A 20,488-nucleotide genomic window follows, 5' to 3' on the forward strand; every position below is an offset into this window, starting at 1 on the left:
CCCCCGTTAGCTTTGCTTTGCTCTTGTACCCTCAGATCTTGTGGATCCATCATTCCCGGCCCATTTTGTTGACCTTCCCACCACTGCAACCAAAGACTGTCATTTTCAGTCCTGATTACATTTTCCAATCTCTATTTTTGATTTCCACTTTACTTTCAATGTTTTTCATTCGCATCAAAGATGACGAGACAGAGTCTACAGAAACATCTATCCTGAAAAGCCATCTGGTTAATGAAGTCCCTGTACTAGCCAGTCCAGACCTGTTGTCTGAAGTTTCTGAGATGAAACAAGATTTGATCAAAATGACTGCCATCCTGACAACTGACCCTTCTGATAAATCAGGCTCCATTAAAGTGAAAGATCTTGGAAAACCTGCTGAGGAAGAGCCAGGAGAGCCTTTCGAAATAGTTGAAAGAGTGAAAGAGGATTTAGAAAAAGTAAATGAAATTCTGAGAGGGGGATCCTATACCAGAGAAGAACATGTTTTGCAGAAGTCCCTTTCCAAACAAGAGCCTGTAGAAGAAGAATGGATCATTGTCAGCGATGAGGAAATTGAAGAGGCCAGAAGAAATGCTCCCTCAGAAGTGGAGCCGACCGGCGTAGATGTCAGGGTAGACAAAGGGACAGCAAAAAAGGGGAAACCAGGCATGGCAGGAAAGGTAGAGGATTTAAAAACACACGTTTCTCTTCCTGAGCTACAGCCATCAGCCTTACAAGAGGGCTTAGTAGAAGAGAAGGTTGAAACTGTAGTAATAAGCAAGGATTCTCAAAAAGGAGGAAAAGAATCTCCAAAAACTGGAAAGGAGCAACAGAAGGCAGCCTCAGAAGTTAAAAAGCCCGTCAGGACAAAACTAAAAGAGAAGCCAAAGCCAAAGGAAGGCAAGGCGCAGAGCAGCGGAGAAAAGCTGAGACTACCAAAGCTCACTGCAGACGAGTCGCAGGGCGGGGAACCTGGCCTGAAGGTGACAGCTGCTCCGGAGGCTAAAGCCGTGTCCCCTGTTATAGAGGACACTCCCATTGGCTCCATAAAAGATAAAGTGAAAGCTCTTCAGAAACGAGTGGAAGACGAGCAAAAAGTCCGGTCCAAACTACCTGTCAGAGTTCCAGCAAAAGAAAGCCCTGCCGAGAAGGCACCTAAGAAACCAGCACAAGTCAAGAAACCGGTAGCACAGAAAGCCCAACCACCCGTCTCGCCTTCTTCTAAGACTGAGAGACTCGAAGAGACCATGTCAGTTCGTGAGCTGATGAAAGCCTTCCAGTCAGGGCAAGACCCATCCAAGAACATATCTGGCCTGTTTGAGCACAAGTCTGTCAAACAGAAGCAACAGGCCCCCGAGAAGGAAACAACCCGGAGGAAAACAACTCCTTCGCAGAGCGAAACGAGGCGAGTCACAAGCCTCAAGACAGACAAACAGAAGGACAAGCCGAGCCCGGTGTCAAAAGCAGAGAAAGAGCCGCAACCCAAAAAAGGAAAAACGCAAATTTCTACCACTGAAACCACCAAGAAAGCTGGTGGTAAAGACCAGGCGAAAGAGCAGAGCAGCAAAAAGCCAGTGGAACCTCTCCCTCCTGTAGTAGTTGATGCAAGTGCCAAAGAAATGGCGTCTGGGAAGGGCAGGCCTTCTGATGACCTAGGAGATCCTGACTTCCAGATCAGCCCTGACAGGAAAACCTCAACAGACTTTTCTGACGTCATTAAAGAAGAACTGGAGGATAATGACAAATACCAGCAGTTCCGACACCTCTCGGTGACAGAGGAGGGAGAACTTAACTTGGAGCAAGTACTGACCAGTCCTTTCGGTGTTGCTTTTCCCACAGAGGATGGGAAAGATGGATTCCTTCCCGCTCTTTCTCTGCATAGTGGTGCTTTTGATGGGAGCTCAGAGAGCCTTAAACACGAAGGTGTGGCTGACTCTCCAGGCAGTCTACTTGATGGAACCCCTCAGATCAGCTCTGAGGAAAGTTACAAGCACGAGGGTCTTGCAGAGACTCCAGAAACGAGCCCAGAAAGCCTTTCATTCTCACCAAAGAAAACTGATGGGCCAACTGAGGAAGCTAAAGGAGCGGCTAGAGCACACGCAACAGCTGAAACATGCTCTCCGAAGGAAGTCTCCTCAAAGGAAGATGAAAAAGGTATTACTGAGAGGCAGCTAGATGCTGTTACTGAGACTAGTAAGTCTCATTCTGACCATGTATCAGAAGAGCGTGTACCTACAGCCTCTGAAGAAGAGGCTGATAAACTTAAAGAAAGTAGCTCAGCTTCCATTATGAAAGATATTAGCAGGGATAAAGAATCCAGAACCACTGCACATGTCACTAAGTCTTCTGAAACACATGACACTGCTTTAGAGAAAGAAAAAGATATAACCTGTGAACGCCGTGTTGCAGTTAGAAGTCCCCAGAAATTGGAACTTTCACTTGCTAGCCATGATAGTGAAGGCGTTAGCCCAGTTGCAGATGACTCTTTGACTATAAGTCATAAAGACTCCCTGGAAGCAAGCCCAGTGCTAGAAGATAACTCATCACACAAAACACCCGACTCTTTGGAGCCCAGTCCTATGAAAGAGTCTCCCTGCCGTGATTCCCTTGAAAGCAGCCCCGTAGAACCAACAGTGAAGGCTTGTATTTTGGGGCAGGGTCCTCTGCAGCCTGTTCTTAGCAAAGGAGAAGGCTGCCCAGAGCTGGCATCGGTGCGTTCCAGGATTCTCCGTGACCCCGAGGGAAGTGCCGATGATGACAGTCTGGAGCAAACATCCCTCATGGAGAGTTCGGGGAAAAGTCCCGTTTCACCCGAGACTCCTAGTTCAGAAGAAATTAGCTATGAAATCACACCTAAAACGGCAGACTTGCAGTCACTGTCAAACATACCAAAATCGGCCACAATCCCTGAAGTCAATGAAGAGCCAGAGGATGACTCGGAAAGCGAACCGAAGAAGAGATTCACCCCCGAAGAGGAGATGTTTAAAATGGTGACCAAAATCAAAATGTTTGATGAATTGGAACAAGAAGCAAAGCAGAAGAGAGATTACAAAAAGAATCGTAAGCAAGATGAATCTTCTGTAGCTGCCAGCTCAGAAGCTCCATGTGAAACCGAAGCATCAGAGCCAATGGCTGTAGTAGAAAAAGATGTACCTACAGTAGTTACACCTGCAGCTGAATCTAGGAAAAGCTCTTCCTCTTCGGAAAGCGAGCCAGAATTGACCCGGCTCAAAAAAGAAGCCGACTCAGGCCTCTTAATGGAGCCTGTGATCCGAGTGCAGCCACCCTCACCTTTACCATCCAGTATGGACTCCAGCTCCAGCCCCGACGAAGCAGGTTTCCAACCCATTGATTCCCAACAATGCTCTGTCGGGACAGGTGCGGTTAAAGCAGAAGGCAAAGGTGACAAAGAGGAACCGCTTGTCCTTGGGCGCAGCTGTGAGGTTTCCACGGGAGAATCAGGCACTTGTCATTCCGATGGTTGTGCTGAATCTAAATGTTGTGGCAGTACAGGTGACTGTGAGACAGTCACACGACCTGGGGGTACTCTCTGTCACTCCATTGGTGACAGTCCTCAGAAAGAAGTTCACGCTGAGTCTTCGTTAACACTCGAGCAATACGAAGCTACCGAAAAGGATGTCGAACCCACAGCATCATTACACAGAGATCTCATTTCTACAGGAGCTGTGTCAGAGAAGGCAGGGGGCCTTTCTTGTGGGCATGGTACCACCCAGTACTCTGTACCACAAGATGGCAAACTGGCCGAAGATGATACCACTGACCATTCTGCTTTGGGAAGGGATTTGGGAAAAGCAGATACAGATTTTGAAACATCTCAAAGAGATAGTCCTGCTGAGGAACCCTTACCAAAGTATCCATCCCTTACCACTGAAACAGTGGAACTTGACAGTTGTGTAGCAGATGCCACAGAGAGTAGTGCTCCATATATAGTGAGCCCTTATGAAAATGTGTCTTCTGGACATTTCTTTATTGACTCTGAAAGTGAGGTAGGGTCTGGTAGAAGTCTGCTCTCTAGGGAAACCTGTTCTGTTGCAGAAGGGAAAGATCAGATGGGTGAAGCTTTACTTAGGAGAGACACAGGCAGTGAGTATTGCTCTTCAGAGGAAGTGTATATGGAAATAGAGCCCAAATCAGAGGATGGATTTCAGACAATGTCACAAGATTCCACGCAATTAGCTGAATCTGCCCTTGAGGATATAAGAGATGAAACAGAGAAATTGATGGGTCACGTTGTCATCACTAGAACAGATGTGGATTCTGACATGTGGAGCGAAATACGTGAAGACGATGAAGCTTTTGAAGCTCGGGTGAAAGAAGAGGAACAAAAGATATTTGGGTTGATGGTAGACAGGCGATCGCAAGGCACAACCCCTGACACGACACCGGCCAGGACACCCACTGAAGAAGGGACGCCACTCAGTGAACAAAACCCTTTTCTTTTTCAGGAAGGCAAGTTGTTTGAGATGACTAGAAGTGGAGCCATTGACATGACCAAAAGGAACTACCCAGATGAAAGCTTTCACTTCTTCCAGGGTGGGCAGGAGGCTCAGGAAGAAGTTTCATTATCTGAAGAAGTGAAAGAAGCAGCAGAGGAGGAATCTTCGAAGCTGGAGGGCTCGCTGAACCCATTTGCACCTTCAGAATCAGAGGAGTCAGATATACCAGAAAAAGACACAGTGAAATATTCACCCCCGTCACCCGAGTCTAGTGATAAATCAGAAGAAATGACGGGTGAAGGTGTCAGCACGGGCACCTCAAAAGCAGATCTTAAATCCAGAATTCCAATTAAAATGGGTATTTCAGCTTCTTCAAAATCACCAAAGAAAGAAACTGCTGCCTCTGAAGCTGAGCCCCTCTCCAGAACAGAGACCGACCCGGTCGATAGCAGTCAGGTGCCTTGCCCCATCTCTCCTGAGCAGTGTGCGGTAGAAGATGAATTAGATTTTTCCAAAGTCACCAGATCAGTTAGTTCCGAACAGGGCGAGGAGTCCCCGGACTCTTCCCCAGAGGAACAGAGATCTGTGATTGAAATCCCCACTGCTCTAATGGAGAGCGTGCCTTCTTGTGAAAGCAAATCCAAAATCCCTGTCCGAACAGCTGCCACCGCATCGCAATCCTCGCAACAGTCGGAAAACGAGAGCCTTTCCCCGGACGACTTCCTAGACAGTTCGCAGTGTGACGGAAAAGACGAGCAAGCAAAACCAAAGTCTAAAATTCCCGTCAAATCCGCTTCCCAAAAAGCGGAACCACAGTACACCTGCGCGGACACGTCTGCCCGCAAGCTGGAGTCCCCCAAAGCTCTCGACATGACGAGCGCTGTACCTACGAAACAAGATAACCGGAGTAAATCGGAATCTGATGCGAGTAGTCCCGTGGACCCAAAGGCTAAGCGTTCAGTCAAAGCTAGGAGTTATGCTGAGGCGGAAGCAGAGACCAGAGAGAGGGAGAGTGAGATGAAGTTTGAGCTAGACTCAGATGAGGCAGCAACAGCAAGATCGAAGGTATTTTCATCACGGTTGCCAGTTAAAAACAGAAGCACTACAGGCTCCCGCGGTGCTTTTAGTCCCACGAAAGAAAGTAAGGACCATTTTTTTGATCTTTACAAAAACTCCATAGAGTTCTTTGAAGAAATTAGCGATGAAGCCTCTAAATTAGTGGAAAGACTCACGCAGTCAGAGAGAGAACAAGAATTAGTTTCAGATGATGAAAGCAGTAGTGCCCTAGAAGTTTCAGTTATTGAAAATGTGCCATCCAGTGAGACTCAGCAGTCAGTTCCTGAAGACATCTTTGACACCAGACCCATTTGGGATGAGTCTGTAGAGACTCAGATTGAACGTATCCCTGACGAAAATGTCCATGACCATGCTGAAGGTATTTGCCAACGACTGGGATTCCCTGTGCGACGCATGTCATGAATTAAACTTTTTTGTTTTCTGTTTCCTTTGGGGTGTATGTGTGTGCGTGTGTGTGTGTGTGTTTATGTACAGGTGTAACGCGTGTGGCATTTTCTTTTCAGCTTTTGGTGGTTAGTTGTGCGGTTTTTTTTCCCCCTGTGAGCCGTGTTTGGTTTTTTTTGTGTTGTGTCTGTGTTCTTGTCTGTGAACCGATCTCAAGATTGCAAACCATAAGTGCTTGTGGGAAGTGTTACCTTAAGAAACAAAAACACTTCTAAAAATATGTATTGTTTTGCCATTAAAGCGATTGCTTAAGTCATGCACGTTTTGGCTTTTGACTTTCCCTGGCTCTGTTACTAACTATTAACTTCTGCTAATAATAAAATGCTTGGGCATCGATTGCAAGCGAGACGGGCAAATTAATATTCTTTCGAGTTGTTACACAAAGAGATCTGCAGAAGTTTTAAAGAATTCAGCTTTTTACGTTCCTTTTTGATGATCTGTGTCTCAAGGAAGCTCTGAGTCACTGGTAATTTTAGTACAAGTTTTCCGGTGTTCAGTTTTCCTCTCACCTACTTGTGTGCTCCTGCTGAGCCGCCACAATGGAAATCTGGGAGCTGAAATGACACGTGCATGTATCGTGAACCCTAAGCAATGTCCCGGTTCTGAGGTATCACAGTCTGTGTGTGCACTCAGGGAAAATCAAAACTCAAACTCTGCCATCCTCAAATTAGCTGTGGGGATGGGAGGAGCCGTCAGTCTCACCCTTAGCCAGGTAAATGAAGACTGACGAATGACCACCTGATTTTTCCTTGCCTTCGTTGTGAGTATTTTGTCTCACTCCCTAGTCTAAAGGGTCAAAGACACTTAAATTAACAGTGTCTCAAATACAGACCATATTCCAAAGTGCTGTATGGACTGTTTGAACAGAACTTTCCCTACTACAGAAAGAACGTAATCGGAAGCACTGGTCCCGATGAATTCTTCAACCCTGGCATTTATTAAGGAGGCATGGAAAATTATGGCTCTCGACCTAGATAAAGTCTTCAATTTAATGTTAGAATGAAGTTTTAGAATAAAATGCTTGGCCTAAATAGTCACAGTAGGCGCTTCGGTCCTGGCTTAGATTTTCACTGGAAAGCCTGATTTTCAAATGGAAAATGTAGATAGTCCTGTGCTTTTTTTTAAAAAAAAAAATCAAGCTTTTTGGTTTTATTTTTTAACCTGGGGATTTACAGTCCTTGCTTTAGTTACACAGCCTGTCCACATTTAGACACAGCAGTTAGAAAAAACAGCACCTTCCCTTCTTGGACTGTATCACCCATTGAAACTGTTTTTAACTTGTAAAAGGCAACTTGTAGCTCTCTTTGACCTTTAGATCAGCAGGATGATCAGGAAAGGACAGAGGAAAGACTGGCCCACATCGCTGATCATCTTGGATTCAGCTGGACAGGTAAAATACACATCCTCTGCTCCGGAGAAAAAGGAGGTTCCGCACTCTTTTCTTGTTTCTTTTCCTGATTATCTAAAAAATGTTTTATAGAAATATTTCATCAGCTTACTGTCTTTGGGTTACTGAAGATTCCTAAAATGGATAACAAGGAACTTTTACCAATCCCTTTAGGACTGTGGGTTTAATAGACCTGAGGCAGCGAACGGGGCTGGGGATGAGTGAAAGGAACACGGAATGACCTGCAGATGTCACTGAAAATCAGCTCCAAGGCTCTTACAAAGAGAAGGAGCTGTGCAGAAATCTCTCTGCTGTGTCAAACTGTGCGGTCTGACAAAAAAATTGGTGCAAAAAATTATGTAAGATCTGCACTTTTTTTGTATCTCTCACTAGGGCAGTATCAGGCTCCTGAAAATAAGCCATGCTCTAGGAGTTAAGGAAGAGCTGTACACCAGGGAAAACATTTTAGTTCCTTGATAGTGAAGATTGTGTTCTATACTGTTTTCAGAAGTGTCCTCAGAGTACACGCAAAACATCACTGATACCTTTTTGCTTATGTTGCTCACCTCTTCCTTTCCTGTCCTCTGCTTCAATCCATAGAGTAACTGGGAGCGTGTGTCACTCATCCCAACATGGATTTATCCTGAAATCAGTAGGACTTGGACCTGCGCAATGTAACAGATTAGGAATACACTGAAAATTTAATAGACAGCTCTGAAAACAAAACTGGAAAAAGTGGATGCTTGTCAAGATAGACATTAATGTTCTATAGTGTTATAGGGAGGGCAGGTTAATAGACCTCCATAAATAGTCCTTTTTTTTTTTATGGTAAAGGTTGCTTCTCTTAAAGATTACTTAGTGAAAAGTTACTGTGGAGGGTGAAATAGTGGTTGGTTTTTGTTCATCAGAAAGACATCAGTTTCCTGTTTTTTCAGATTTTTGGGGTTCAGCTGTAACTCATAGACATTTACTTTTCTGTAAATAAAATGAGTCCAGGGGAGTACTAGACAACCCCTTTACAGAGATGGATTTCTTTTTCAGAGCTAGCAAGAGAACTGGATTTCACAGAAGAGCAAATTCACCAGATCCGAATTGAAAATCCCAATTCACTTCAAGACCAGAGCCACGCACTCCTCAAGTACTGGCTTGAAAGGGATGGGAAACATGCAACAGGTTTGTTTCCATTTGACATCTAACTGTCTCCTATTTGCTACTTGAGTGTGTTGTAATCACAAAGAGGAAATTTGGGCAATATTTTGCCTATGGAAAGAATGGATTATACTTAAAGAATGTTATTTCTAGTCTTATCTGTATAACATGGCAAAATTGTTTAAGGAAAAATCAATTTTTGTAGGCAGCCATTCGGTTCTTTCTGGATTTTACATAGCAATGCTTCCAAATGCATCTGTAATTTATATATGATATTATATCGGTCAGTATCCCGTGTATGCCTTTCACGTGGAAAACAGAAAGGAGAGACCATGTTTAATTCTTAACTGAGCTCCACGGTGTTGTTCTGATGCCACAGATACAAATCTTACCCAATGTCTCACGAAAATCAACCGGATGGATATTGTTCACCTCATGGAGACCAGCGGCATCGAGTCCACGCAGATCCACGGCACCCGCACCTACACGGAGATGGAGCAGTCCATAGGACTGGACCACAGCGAAGGTAAGTGGCTGCTCAGCCAGTTTGCAGAAGCCTCTGTTTGGAAATGTTTGAGCACTAGAATCCCATTTTGAAAGCACGGGTAGTATGGATGAATGAATGCAAGCCTGGCATCACGTGGGTCACTGTCTCACCAGGGATAAGATCTGCACTTTAACTGATTCTTAGCAAGCAAATAATGTGCTCAGAGACTTTTGCCAAGTTTATTGGGGTTCTTTTGCCCATACAAGTGCTTTCATGACAATTCAGAAGGTTGTATTAGGATTTGGTGGAGACTTGTAAAAGGGAAACTTCTCTGTGCTTTGACAAAACCTTTGGATTCGAGTATCCAGGGTATTGTTATTCTGCTAGGATGAGATTCCATTTCTTAAGTTTAAAAGTTTGTTGTATTAGATCATTGATTGTAAACTGAAGAAGCACTTCCAAATTATGTGAATGCAGTAGTGAATCTTCTATGTGCTTAATTCAATATTGCTTTGGGATTAGGGGTTGCGGGTGAGTGGATGTGTTTGTTATGCTTTGAAGCACATAAATGAGCTAGTTCTTTTATCAAATCCTGTTGTGAATCTTCTTGCATACTTTAGGGTTTTGAGATTAATTAATTTATCTAAATTTCTGGGTGAACTTTATTTTGTTTGTTACTGTCCGAATTTGGCAATAGTAGTGGTACTCCATTGTTACTTCAGCTGCTTAGAGAGGTTATGTCCTGTCCCACTCGAGATGTTTAAGAATTGCAGGTAATGTGTTCCATGCAGGGATTTTAAATGCACGTGGAGCACAGGAGGGAGTTCCTGCATTCTTGTGATGCCATTTCTCCTCTGTGTGTTTTTGAAGGGTTTTCTGCACTGCAAGAAGAAGTGTACAGCTCAAGACACAAGCAGGAACACCACAGAATATCTAAAGACAGTGAGCCAACCGAACACCCTCCTCTCGTCTCCGAGGAAGAAGTGTCTGCCAGTTATTCTCCTTTTCAGGACAGTACTCCCAGGAGCGAGGCAGAGGTATCCATGGCTGAGCTCCTGAGGCAAGCACATAAGGAACAAGTAGAAACTGAATTCTCAGGGAAACCCCAAGACGTGCCAGGAAAACCATCTGCTTCACAACATGAATATCTGTAAGTGTCCAGGGTGAAACCTAGGTGGAACAGATTCCCTCTTCTTTGTGTAATAAGAGGATTTTTACAGTTTTCTTTGAAACATAGGAATGCTGTTTAATTTTCCTCCAGTTGTGCCCAGGCTTGATTTTTCAATCCATGTGGAGGAAGCCTTTAAGGCTCAGGAGAGAAAGTCAGTTTGTCACTGCGAACACAAAGCAATAATCAAGTGTAGTGCATATGGAAGAAAAGAGGGTTAATGTAGAGGTGGGGTTGGTTTTTTTCCAAACTGCGTATAAGTTTTTGTGTGTTAGATGGGAAGTAATGTTAAACTTAGTGGAATTAACCCTGAATTGTTCTGTGGGGCTGTCAGTTGGGTTGGTTTGAAATGGATCATGTTTATTTATCCACACTATCCCCAATCCTGTGACCATGCTGAGACCTCTCCACTGGGTTGATCAAGTTGATCAGTGATTACCTCTGATGTGGAGATGCAGCTCCAAACAGTCAAAGGGCAGTTGAGTCCAGCAGATGGTCTCTTGTGCTCAGGATATGCTTTACAGCCAGGACAGAGAGAGTGGGAGACAGAAAAGAGCATCTAACGTAGAAGACTTTTGTTGCACCAATAGGTAAAAATACCAATGCTTCCTAAGGGTTTGCCTGAAGAAATGAATGTTTTCGAGGAATAGAGAACACATGTGAGACAATATTGGCAATACTACACAAGAGGAGTGATGGCAGGGGAATATCACTACACTGCAGGTCTAAAAATCAGAGGAAAATTGGGCTAGTTTTAAATAGCTTGTAAGGAAGATGTTTTAAGAGGAATTATACAAGAATATTGCACGTATATATGCTTGAATTAGATGTACTACCTTAATATATATATTACATAGTAATGTATGTAATAATAGTTTTCAGTAACTTGCAACAACAGTGAAATCATAGCCGTGTTCAACCATGAAAATAGCAATACCATCAACATCATATTCTCTACTAAGTTTCTGTTTGGTAAGGCTCTGGAATTCTACATAACAGTTGGTCTCCTCCCCTGCAGCTTTATAGATTGTAATTAATGTAGTAGTTGCTCCTCATCCATCTATAGCGATCCAATCTCTTTCCCTAAAATGATAGTAGGTAATATATAGAGTTGTGAGGGCACAGGTGACAGTGAAGCTCACTGAAATATTTCACAAATACCAAGCTGTGCAGAAGTGGGTGCAAGGTTTGGATATTCATTTGGAGATTGGCTTGGGAAGGTGAGAGGGATGCCCAGGCAGATTACTGTGTAGTTCTTGTCAAGGAGTACCAGTTATTTCTAGGTAACAGGTGATGCAGCAATATTGATTCACTGTGTTGTGTTCAATTTTTGGCACTTGGGAAGCACTGCGTGGTGGTGTAACTTCTTGGACCTGTGATTCACATTCACAGGGTCACAGCTCCAGGAACAGAGCAGTCTACGGCACCGGTAACTGGGAAAGCAGGAAGCACAGCCAAGGGAGAGACAGAAAAACCATCCCCACAGCCCCTGTCGTCTGCACAGAGAGGTGATTCTCCCATCATCCAGGAGCCTGAGGACCCCCAGCTCCACCAGGATGACCCCTCTCCAAGGAGAACTAGTCTTGTGATAGTGGAGTCAACCGATGAGCAGACGGAGAAGTCTGGAAGGGGCCATGAAGAGGAATCTTTAGAAAAGGTAAAGAACAATTTTACTTCAAAATAATGGACACAAAAGGTTTTTTATATCTCACTTGTTCCTTAGGATGAGAATATTTTTAATTAATCCCCATCTGCCACGGAGTCTTTTCTCCCTCCCTCTGTGGCTAGAAGGGTTAGCTATAGGCATTTCTGTAGAGCTTCGCAAAGCTGAAGCAATCCCAGGATCCTAAAGTCTAGGCTGTAGTTCTCGTTCTGCTCTGCCCTTTTTTGACCTTTGATCTGTGACAGTTAACAGAGAGAAAATTAGCGTTACTAACAGGTGCAGAAACAAACCATGGACAAGCAAAAGCTGAAACAGATGTAGTGGAAAATAAAGTAGTAACATTAAAAGCTTATAAAGAAAGGCAAGGCTAGCCCAGAACAGCATGAAAAAATGGCATGAAAGATCTGTAAAGTTAGTGAGATGGAAAAGAGGCAGCAGGTTGTGCATTTACTAAGGATGTACTGGAAGAATGGTGTTTATGTAGCATACAGGCAATAAAGAGAGATGGGAATGGGAGAGGAGAGAGAACATCAAAAACAATACGAGGCAGGTCTTTGGCTATGTGAGACAAAGGGACTTTATTGTGATGTTCCGAGAGGGAAAGACATCAAGAGGGAAGGAAAGAAAGCAAACCATATGGCTTTTAGTGGGGAATTAAATTTTCTTGATAAAGGTTTAGGAATAAACAGCTTGCTTTGCCTGTTCTAAGTGAAAGCTAAGGAGAAGGCATCCTTGAAAATTGAGTTTATCAGTTAAGTTAGAGCAGAGAAGGCACATTTCTACTGATGCAGAAACTGTTTCCTGTCTTGACAATTCACCTTGACATTCATTAGAAACAGGCTCTTCTGCCTCTGCTGTTTATGTGGCCAAATGTACCACCTCTAGAATGGAGGGCCTCTGAGATCTCAGAAAAAGGTGGAATTTAAGGTGTGTCAGGTGATTGAAAGAGTACCTACAAGAGGGCTCAGTACAACGGCTGCTGTAGGAAAGACTGCCCTTAAAATAATGGGCTGCTTTTTCCCTCCGGTTCTTTTATTAAAGTAAAACAACAACTGACACCGCCAAAAAGAAACACACCTCCTTAATTTATTTTCCCCTTTATGTTTTCATAGTGTTGCTATTTCCCAAGTCATTCTTTTTAGCCTCTCTTTGCCTTCTGACCTCTTCATTTAGACTTCTAATTCTCCCCTATGCAGGAGAGAGAACTCCAGGAACTCCAGCACTTGGTCCTGATATGCCTCCCTCTAGTTAAAACTGTTCAGTCCTGCTGTGTGTGCTGCACTATGTACCTCCCAACAAGGAGGATTAGTAGGCTTTCATATATTTTTCTGTGTAATTAACACAGAAACTATGTGCAATATGCAGGAATTCCAGGGCTGGTGTAACAAGGCAGAAGCTGTAAGTACTGCTAGTACCACGCTGTATTAGGGGGATGTTCAAACATACTGAAGCTTGAAAACCATGACACTGTTGCAAGCTCAACAAAACTGATATTTATTACCAAGAGGTGGCCAACAAAACAAACAAACCCAAAAGGGAGGAAGGAGGAGAGAAATAAGCCCCCAGCACAATCTCCCCAGTTCCCCAGCTGTTGCCCATAAAGTTATCTTACCGACCTAGCGTGCCTATAAGTACCCATAGCAGAAGCTGCATCCTTGGAGAGTCAGTAAGTTCACCAACTGGCAGGCATCCCTGCCAAGAGGCACCGTTGTCCTTGGTGTGAAGCCAGCACACCTCCAAGAAAGCACTATCTGCTTTTATACAATGAACTGAGTGACCTCAGCCTAGGCAGGAGTGGTCATCACCGCCCAGCCAGAGGTTCTCAATCCCACCCTCCTGGTTATGTGAGTCCATCCCTTGGGCTCACGCGTGAGACGTTCGGCAATCCCCTCACGCACGCACAGTACGCTTTGGGGGTCTTTTCTAATTGAGTCGGGGACCGAGCCTTCCTCCTCTCCTCTTGGATTTCTCCTTCAGATGCCCTTGGCAGACAATGAACCAATAGTAGAGTCCCAATTAAAATAGTTTATACAGAAGTTGTCCCTCCAGGGACGAATTCAGTGTTTTATCAGTGACCTTGGCAGGGAGAATATAAACTACTACAGGTGGCTGGGGCCAAACACAGACCAAAAGTATCAGCATAAATTCACCCTGCTGCACACACCCAACAGAGCACTTGTGCTTCCATGCTTCCCCTAGGAGGTAGCAGAGGAGTTGGGTGGGCTGGAGATGAGCTCGGATGAGGACGAGATGGTCACTACCAGGGTCGTTCGGCGCCGGGTGATTATTCAGGTACCGAGTGGTGAACAACTGCATGAGCCTGTGGTGCCTTAGGACCTTGAAACGCAGGGAGAGCCACTTAGCTGGAGTCACAGCTCAAGCTGGGATGCTCCCAAATAATGCATGGGCATTGGATAAGCCATTCCAATACCTTAGGATTACAGTAATACTGCTAACCCAACTCTAAACTCCATTAGGCACCTTGGTAGGAGGAGGAAGATGACTCCTTAGCCCCATACACAACACAGTCAACTAACATATCTTTGCCTGTCTGCTGTGGCATAACTTTTTGTTGCATGTCTTTCTAAGGATTTATTTGCAGAACAGATTTTTTTCCAACATTTGTCAATTTTTTCTCCCCATTCTATAACCGATTAACCGATTTTAAAATTGCTTGTTTCAAGTGACCCCACATGGAGGCCTCGCTTCACACACACCTTTGTTCTTTGTCATACAGGCTGATTGTATGCCTGACATGCCACCAGAAACAGTCACAGAAGAGCAGTATACAGATGAACATGGCCACACAGTGGTGAAGAAGGTATTGTCAGTTCTGCCCCTTCCTACCTTTTTCCTGTCCTATAGATGACAGGATAAAACCATCCACGTACATGCCAGATTTTCTGCTATGGAAGGGGCATAATTTCCAGAGTAGAGAGTGGAAGGAATGTGAATTTCTTTTCATGAGAGATACAAAGTTCGAAAAATTATTTTGCTTCTCAAGATCATTCTGTATTACAGTATATAACCTAAGAGGAACATATTTTGTTAATTTTCCCATGTAATGCCAATATAAATTCTGCACAGACCCACGTGTCTTACAAGCAAGTTGTTTGTTTTTTGGTTTTTTTAAAATGGTACCTGCTTGAATTCATGTTAGAATAAACCACCCCAGCCAAATATTCCTGGGTTTTGATGTACAGGAGTGAGCGTGACTGTATTCTTATGGATGCCTTGGACGATGTTGTGTCCAGCTCTGGGTCATCCATAGAAGGATGCACACCCATCCTCCTGAGAAATTTCTCTCATCTTGGACCCTATTGTTGTCTTCTGCTCCTCCTCCTTTGTGCCTCGAGAGCTCGAGCACCAGATGAGTGTCTTCCGTGGGTTCATTTTAGCTCACTAGTTCAGCAGTGCTTAGTACCATGAATCTTATTTCTGTGCGTTTGATAAACTGCTCACCTCTTCAGTCTCTGAAGCCTTTTTGAAAATGCCAGTCTGAAAGCATTTCCTAGTGGTTGTGCAGTTGTAAAGTGTATTTTCTCTCTGAAATGTTATAATCACTGCTTCAGGGAGTCACTCCACTATCTCTATTGTGCCCACCTACAAAGTAGGTTCATGGAAGCTTTGCCATGTGGTGACCTAAGTAAGGAGACCGCATCAACTGGCAGCATCACCACAGGTCCCTGTGAGCACTTGTGGGGAAAAGAGTAAACCATTTGTGCAGGTTCTTTCATGTAAGAAAAGATGCCCTCTGAATGGAAAATGCTGCATAGAGAACAAGGAGGAACACATTGCTGCTAATTCTTTTGGGACTAAGCTCCGTTTCGTCCCCACAGGTCACTCGGAAGATCATCCGTCGGTACGTTTCTCCAGATGGCACAGAAAAAGAGGAAGTCCTAGTGCAAGGAGCACCACAAGCACCTGTCACCCTTGAAGAAGGAGATGGCTATTCCAAAGTTGTGAAACGGGTTGTGCTGAAGAGCGACAGCGAGCAGTCAGAGGTAGATGGTTCTTTCCTCGCAATGCTACAAAGCACCAGCACTCCAACAGGGAACTTAGTCACTGCATCTTATTGTGGTCATTCTAAAACCGAGTCTACAGCTAGATTAACTTACTGGTGTGTTCTTTGCTTGAAAAACACCTATGACTTTGATGCAAGCTGTTTTAGAGCCAGATAATTAAAAACAGAAACAACCTGAAAAGCTGAGTGCTTTTCAATCTGCCTTCTCCTGCCACGCTTACACTGTGTGGCCCTGCAGACCTTTGGATATGCAAAACTGTTGTGACAGAGGGCAGAAGCTGGGACCTAGGGCATGCTTTCACCAGTCCTGGGGTGAGATGTAGTGAGTAACAAACAGTTACTAGAAATGCAAAAAATGTCACTTACGTTTTTTCTTGCCAGAATTCCTCATCAGAATTAATTCTATAGGAGTAAGGTCATAAGCAAACAGATGCTTTTTATTTTGTTGGCTGACCCTTAACAGAGGTACACTTCACTGTACAGAGCCCATAGGCGTGAAAGGCATCTTTTGCCAGAGCAAATCGTGCAGTATGGAACTCATCTCCTTACAGGTGACCCTGTCGGAGCCTGCCGTCGTGCCTAGTGCCTCCAAATTCCAGTCGGAGCCAGTGGAAGGCCGGAAGGTCAGCAAAGTCATCAAGACCACCGTAGTGCACGGAGAGAGGACGGAGAAACACCTGGGGGATGCCAGCTTAGCTTCCGATCTGCCATCAGCCAAAGAGGACTTCGAAGAGGTACAAGTAACTTTTATAGAAGTATTAAAAGGAGTGTTTCAACATCTGAATCCAGTTTATTGTCCCTTTGAATAGCACACCTTAGAGCTTAAAATAGATGAACAGCGAGATAAAATACACAGATAAGTAGATAAAAGCTGTGTGGAATTATATGAAATGTATGTTTGTGTTTTTTTTTATGTGAGGAAATAATAGCACATAAAAAGCATTGAGGAGTGTTGGAAGCGATGCAAATGGCAACCAGCTGCTTATTTTAATAGCCTCTTTCCCACCAAGGTGGAAACAGGCATTATCTTGTGCTCTGTTTCAATTTTGTTTTAATCTGAAGTTTATGTTTCCATTGGAGGCTCTGAGCTATACAGGTAACCACGTGAAATTCCAACTGCCTGCTTTAGTAGAGAAAGAAATCAGGAAAGAAGATGGATCGATAATTAAAAGGTTTGCCTTGGCATGTCAACAAACAGTTGCTGGAAAAAAATTAAGACACTCACAGTGTATGAGTGGATTTCAGTTGAGTTCCTGAAGTGAAACAGGCACCAGCACATAACGCTGGATTGTGAGCAGTACTAAAGATAACTACTAACAAACAGTGTCAGTGCGAAGGCCGGAGTGCATGGGGAGGGAAAACTCACCTGGAAACATGCAGGGAATGAGGACAAATAGGAAAAGGCACAAGTGCAAAATCAGTGGGTGCAATGAAGAGATTAAAAAGCATCTGGGGGCTGAGTGGGTGGGGAAGTAGGAAGGGCTTGCAGAGTGGGCGGGGGGTCCTCCTGCGGGGGCGGAGTCCGGTCTAGCCTGCTAGACTATACAGTGCGTATACCCCAGCAGGCTAGACCGGATGGCATCCGATCATCCATTTCCCTGCTTTTCTGAAAACGAGCTAAGTTGTTTAGGAAGAAACCACAGAGGCACCCTGGCAAGTTTATTGATTTCCTCTAAAAAATATCTCCACACTTGTGTTTTATGATGAACTTTTTTGACACGACCCGTATCAGACACTAGGAATTTTATTGCCTCTGTCGGTGTTCCCCCTAGTCCCGTACGGGTGCTGATGTACAGGAGATGTCCAATGATGTAAGGGCTAGTGTTTCAGCGCCGTTGCAATGCTGCTCCTCTCTAATATTTTCAGTTGCTCTGTGCATGTCTGTGTGTTGTAGCATGGTGATCCAGTAATCTCAGCCCGTACCTTTACCCTCGAGAGTCATTTCTCAGAGTTGACATGATGTGCCTTTCATCCAGCACGTGTCACCCTTCCTCGGCAGCTGAAGAAGGAAATTGCTGCACATCTGCAGGATCTGTGATCTTTTTAACTCACAACTCTGCTTTTCTTTGTTGCAGGACAACCCTAAGTAAAGCCAGCACTCAGAAGAGGACCGTGATGAAGGATCGGTGTGGCAAACGTGTTCACATAGAAGAGCTGGAAGACACCCCAGAAGCGCTCCCCAGGGATGACCTCCAGCACGACCTCCAGCAGCTTCTTCGGCACTTCTGCCAAGAGGACTGGAAACAGGAGGCCGAGTGAGAAGCTGCTGCCCACCCCCGCCCCCCCCAGCTCCATGTCACCCTCCGTCCCGTGCGCTCCCGTCACCTTCCCTGGGGAGTTGACGTCACGACCGACGCTATCGCCCCGGTCACTGCCATTTCTCCTCGTGCAGCTGCAGTGAATTCAGTTCTTACCCACCTTAAGATCCATTTTGTGTTTTTCTTCTTTTGTACCCTGTAAGCTAATTTGTGACCAAAGACAGCATCCTTCGGGCGGGCGGATTTCTCCCCCGCCGCGCCTCCTCCTCGGCGGTGCCGCCGCTTCTCGCTGTCCCTTCGCTCCGGCGCTCCTCGAGCCGACTTCATCCACAGGCCTCTTCCAGTGACTGTGTACAAGGGAGTGCACATGTAAACTGTAAATAGACAGAGTATTTGGACTTACCAGACTGCAGGAAATACGCTGCCCGTGGCTCCCGTCTCCGTGGCTGCGGAACGGCGACGGATCGCGCGACATTGTCCCCGTCTACTGCAAAACACACACAGACTGAGGAGGAAGCGCCGCGCAGCTACCGAGTCCTAAGACTTACGGTTTAGGGATCTCTTGTAGTTAAAGGCTCTAAGAGTCAGGCTAAAAACCTGGAAACCCAGCTGTTCACATGAGTAACAGCTGCCTGTGGCCATTAATACTGTTAAGACCTTCTGACAGCCGCTGAAAGATTTCCAGAAGGAAAATCCAAGAAATAATACCCCATTAGGTAACAGAGTTGCTCCCAGCTATAGCTATGGCACATCCCCGTGCAGTGTTACAGCCTATTAGATCTGGACCTGGGGCAGGGCGTATTAAACAATTCCAACTCCGGTAGTTTCCCGATTCCGTCACCGCTTAGCCGACCTCACCGACAGACCGGTGGTACTTCCTGCTGGCCACTGCACTGTAGATAACTGCGGGAAAAAGACTTACCCACTATACAGGGAGAATAACTAACTCACCGTGTTTTATCGAGATTGCCTCTTAGCTGAGCCGTGCATGTGGCATTCCAAGGTCAGAACCAAACCCTCCTAGAACCATGTCAGCTTCTCCGCCCTCTTAGCACTGAGCGAGCAGTTTTTATCTTCCGATCGAGCGTTTTTTAAAGAACAAGTGCTCACAATCCTCGGCAGCCAGTTTCTGTTCATATTTTGTTATGTAACTATATATAATATATATATTTCTAAACCGACCCTCTGAAAAACCACGATAGCATGTCTGCACTTTTATTTTCCGAAAAGGGAACATAAGGATCTGAAGCTTTGGGTGTTCTATACCTTAATATTTAATGGAGGGAGCTCCGTAGGGTTTTAGCATCACACACGTACACACAAACACACTGACTTAATGTTTTTAAACAGCTGTTAATTCATTTTTTAATAGTAGATTCGACACCAGAGTAAAACCAACCCTCTCCTCTAGGAGTAATCCTTTGTCCGAGCTTATCTGGCCTTCCGCAGTTATAGGGTTCTTTGTTTTTTTAACGACTCACTCAGTGCTCAGAACAAGGGCACTTCCTCATTAAGGTAATGATGCCAAAAGCATGGAAACATCTCTGCAGTTCTGGCTTCCTGCGGGCAGAACCACCTGAGGTGCCGTGCTGACACTTTTTTGGGCAGGCAAGAAAAAATTAAAAAAAAAAAAATAAAAAGCTAAAAGAAAAAAAGTGTTTTGGCAGCCAAACCGACTGAGACCCGTGATGACACATCTCACAGCGCAATCGTGGCTTCCCTGCCGTCCGAGACGGCGCGGGAGGGTCTTCGAGGATGGGGCTCTCAAGAAATGCATTTCTGTTGTGTTATTTGCGGTGCAGATGATGTTCTGTGTAACAACATAATGGTTATTCACCTCTTATTTTGATTTTTTGCTGTGTTATCGGAGAACTTGAATACTGTGAGAAGAAGTGAATTTTAAGTTGACGAATCAGCATCTTGTTCCCATGGTGATAACACTAATTGAATATATCTATGAGGGCATGTATTAGTTAAAAATTAAAAAGATACAACACTAACAATACATAGCTGCAATGTGTACAATGGCTGATTTAACTAAATAAAAATGTACAAGTGTTAAATGTAGAAATGGTGGCTCACTCGCTTTTACTGCCGGCACAGCAGGATGAGGGAAGTGCAGCTCCTCTGTACCCAGTGCCCTTCCAGACATATTTAATTCTGCATTCAGCACTATTGATAGGTTCTAAGTCAGATAAAATTTTTAATAAGAGTAGTTGTTATTAATTTCTCAAAGGGGATCTAGCCTTGTCTTCTAGTTATTTTATTGGGCTGGAAACATCAGAGGTTCCTTCAAATGTGCCTCAGACTGTTTGCTACAGTCACTGTCTTTTCCAGTGCCCGCTACCAACAGTTTCTCACCAGAAGAAAGACAGGGAAGAAAAATATAGGGTGA

General features: G+C 44.6%; 1 protein-coding gene across 22 annotated transcripts in view; it reads left to right on the top strand.

Annotated features, from left to right (window-relative positions):
• Nucleotides 1-20,164, top strand: part of ANK2 (ankyrin 2) — a 176,529-nt gene extending 156,365 nt beyond the window's left edge. For 12 of the 22 annotated variants that reach the window (XM_027689852.1, XM_027689844.1, XM_027689847.1 and 9 more), the window contains 10 exons: nucleotides 7,273-7,347; nucleotides 8,386-8,517; nucleotides 8,873-9,019; nucleotides 9,851-10,130; nucleotides 11,541-11,805; nucleotides 14,549-14,632; nucleotides 15,651-15,815; nucleotides 16,387-16,569; nucleotides 16,916-17,007; nucleotides 17,911-20,164. In XM_027689852.1, coding sequence (XP_027545653.1) covers nucleotides 7,273-7,347; nucleotides 8,386-8,517; nucleotides 8,873-9,019; nucleotides 9,851-10,130; nucleotides 11,541-11,805; nucleotides 14,549-14,632; nucleotides 15,651-15,815; nucleotides 16,387-16,569; nucleotides 16,916-17,007; nucleotides 17,911-18,094 — 1,607 coding nt within the window. In that variant the 3' untranslated portion in view covers nucleotides 18,095-20,164. Of the gene's footprint in view, nucleotides 1-180; nucleotides 5,872-7,272; nucleotides 7,348-8,385; nucleotides 8,518-8,872; nucleotides 9,020-9,850; nucleotides 10,131-11,540; nucleotides 11,806-14,010; nucleotides 14,104-14,548; nucleotides 14,633-15,650; nucleotides 15,816-16,386; nucleotides 16,570-16,915; nucleotides 17,008-17,910 lie in introns of all 22 variants that reach the window. The other 10 variants (XM_027689839.1, XM_027689840.1, XM_027689848.1 and 7 more) reach the window with 4 other exon arrangements.
• Nucleotides 20,165-20,488: the final 324 nt, after the last annotated feature.

The sequence above is a fragment of the Neopelma chrysocephalum genome, unplaced genomic scaffold (assembly GCF_003984885.1).
Source record: "Neopelma chrysocephalum unplaced genomic scaffold, ASM398488v2 Primary Assembly neopelma1_78, whole genome shotgun sequence".
NCBI classification, from domain to species: domain Eukaryota; kingdom Metazoa; phylum Chordata; class Aves; order Passeriformes; family Pipridae; genus Neopelma; species Neopelma chrysocephalum.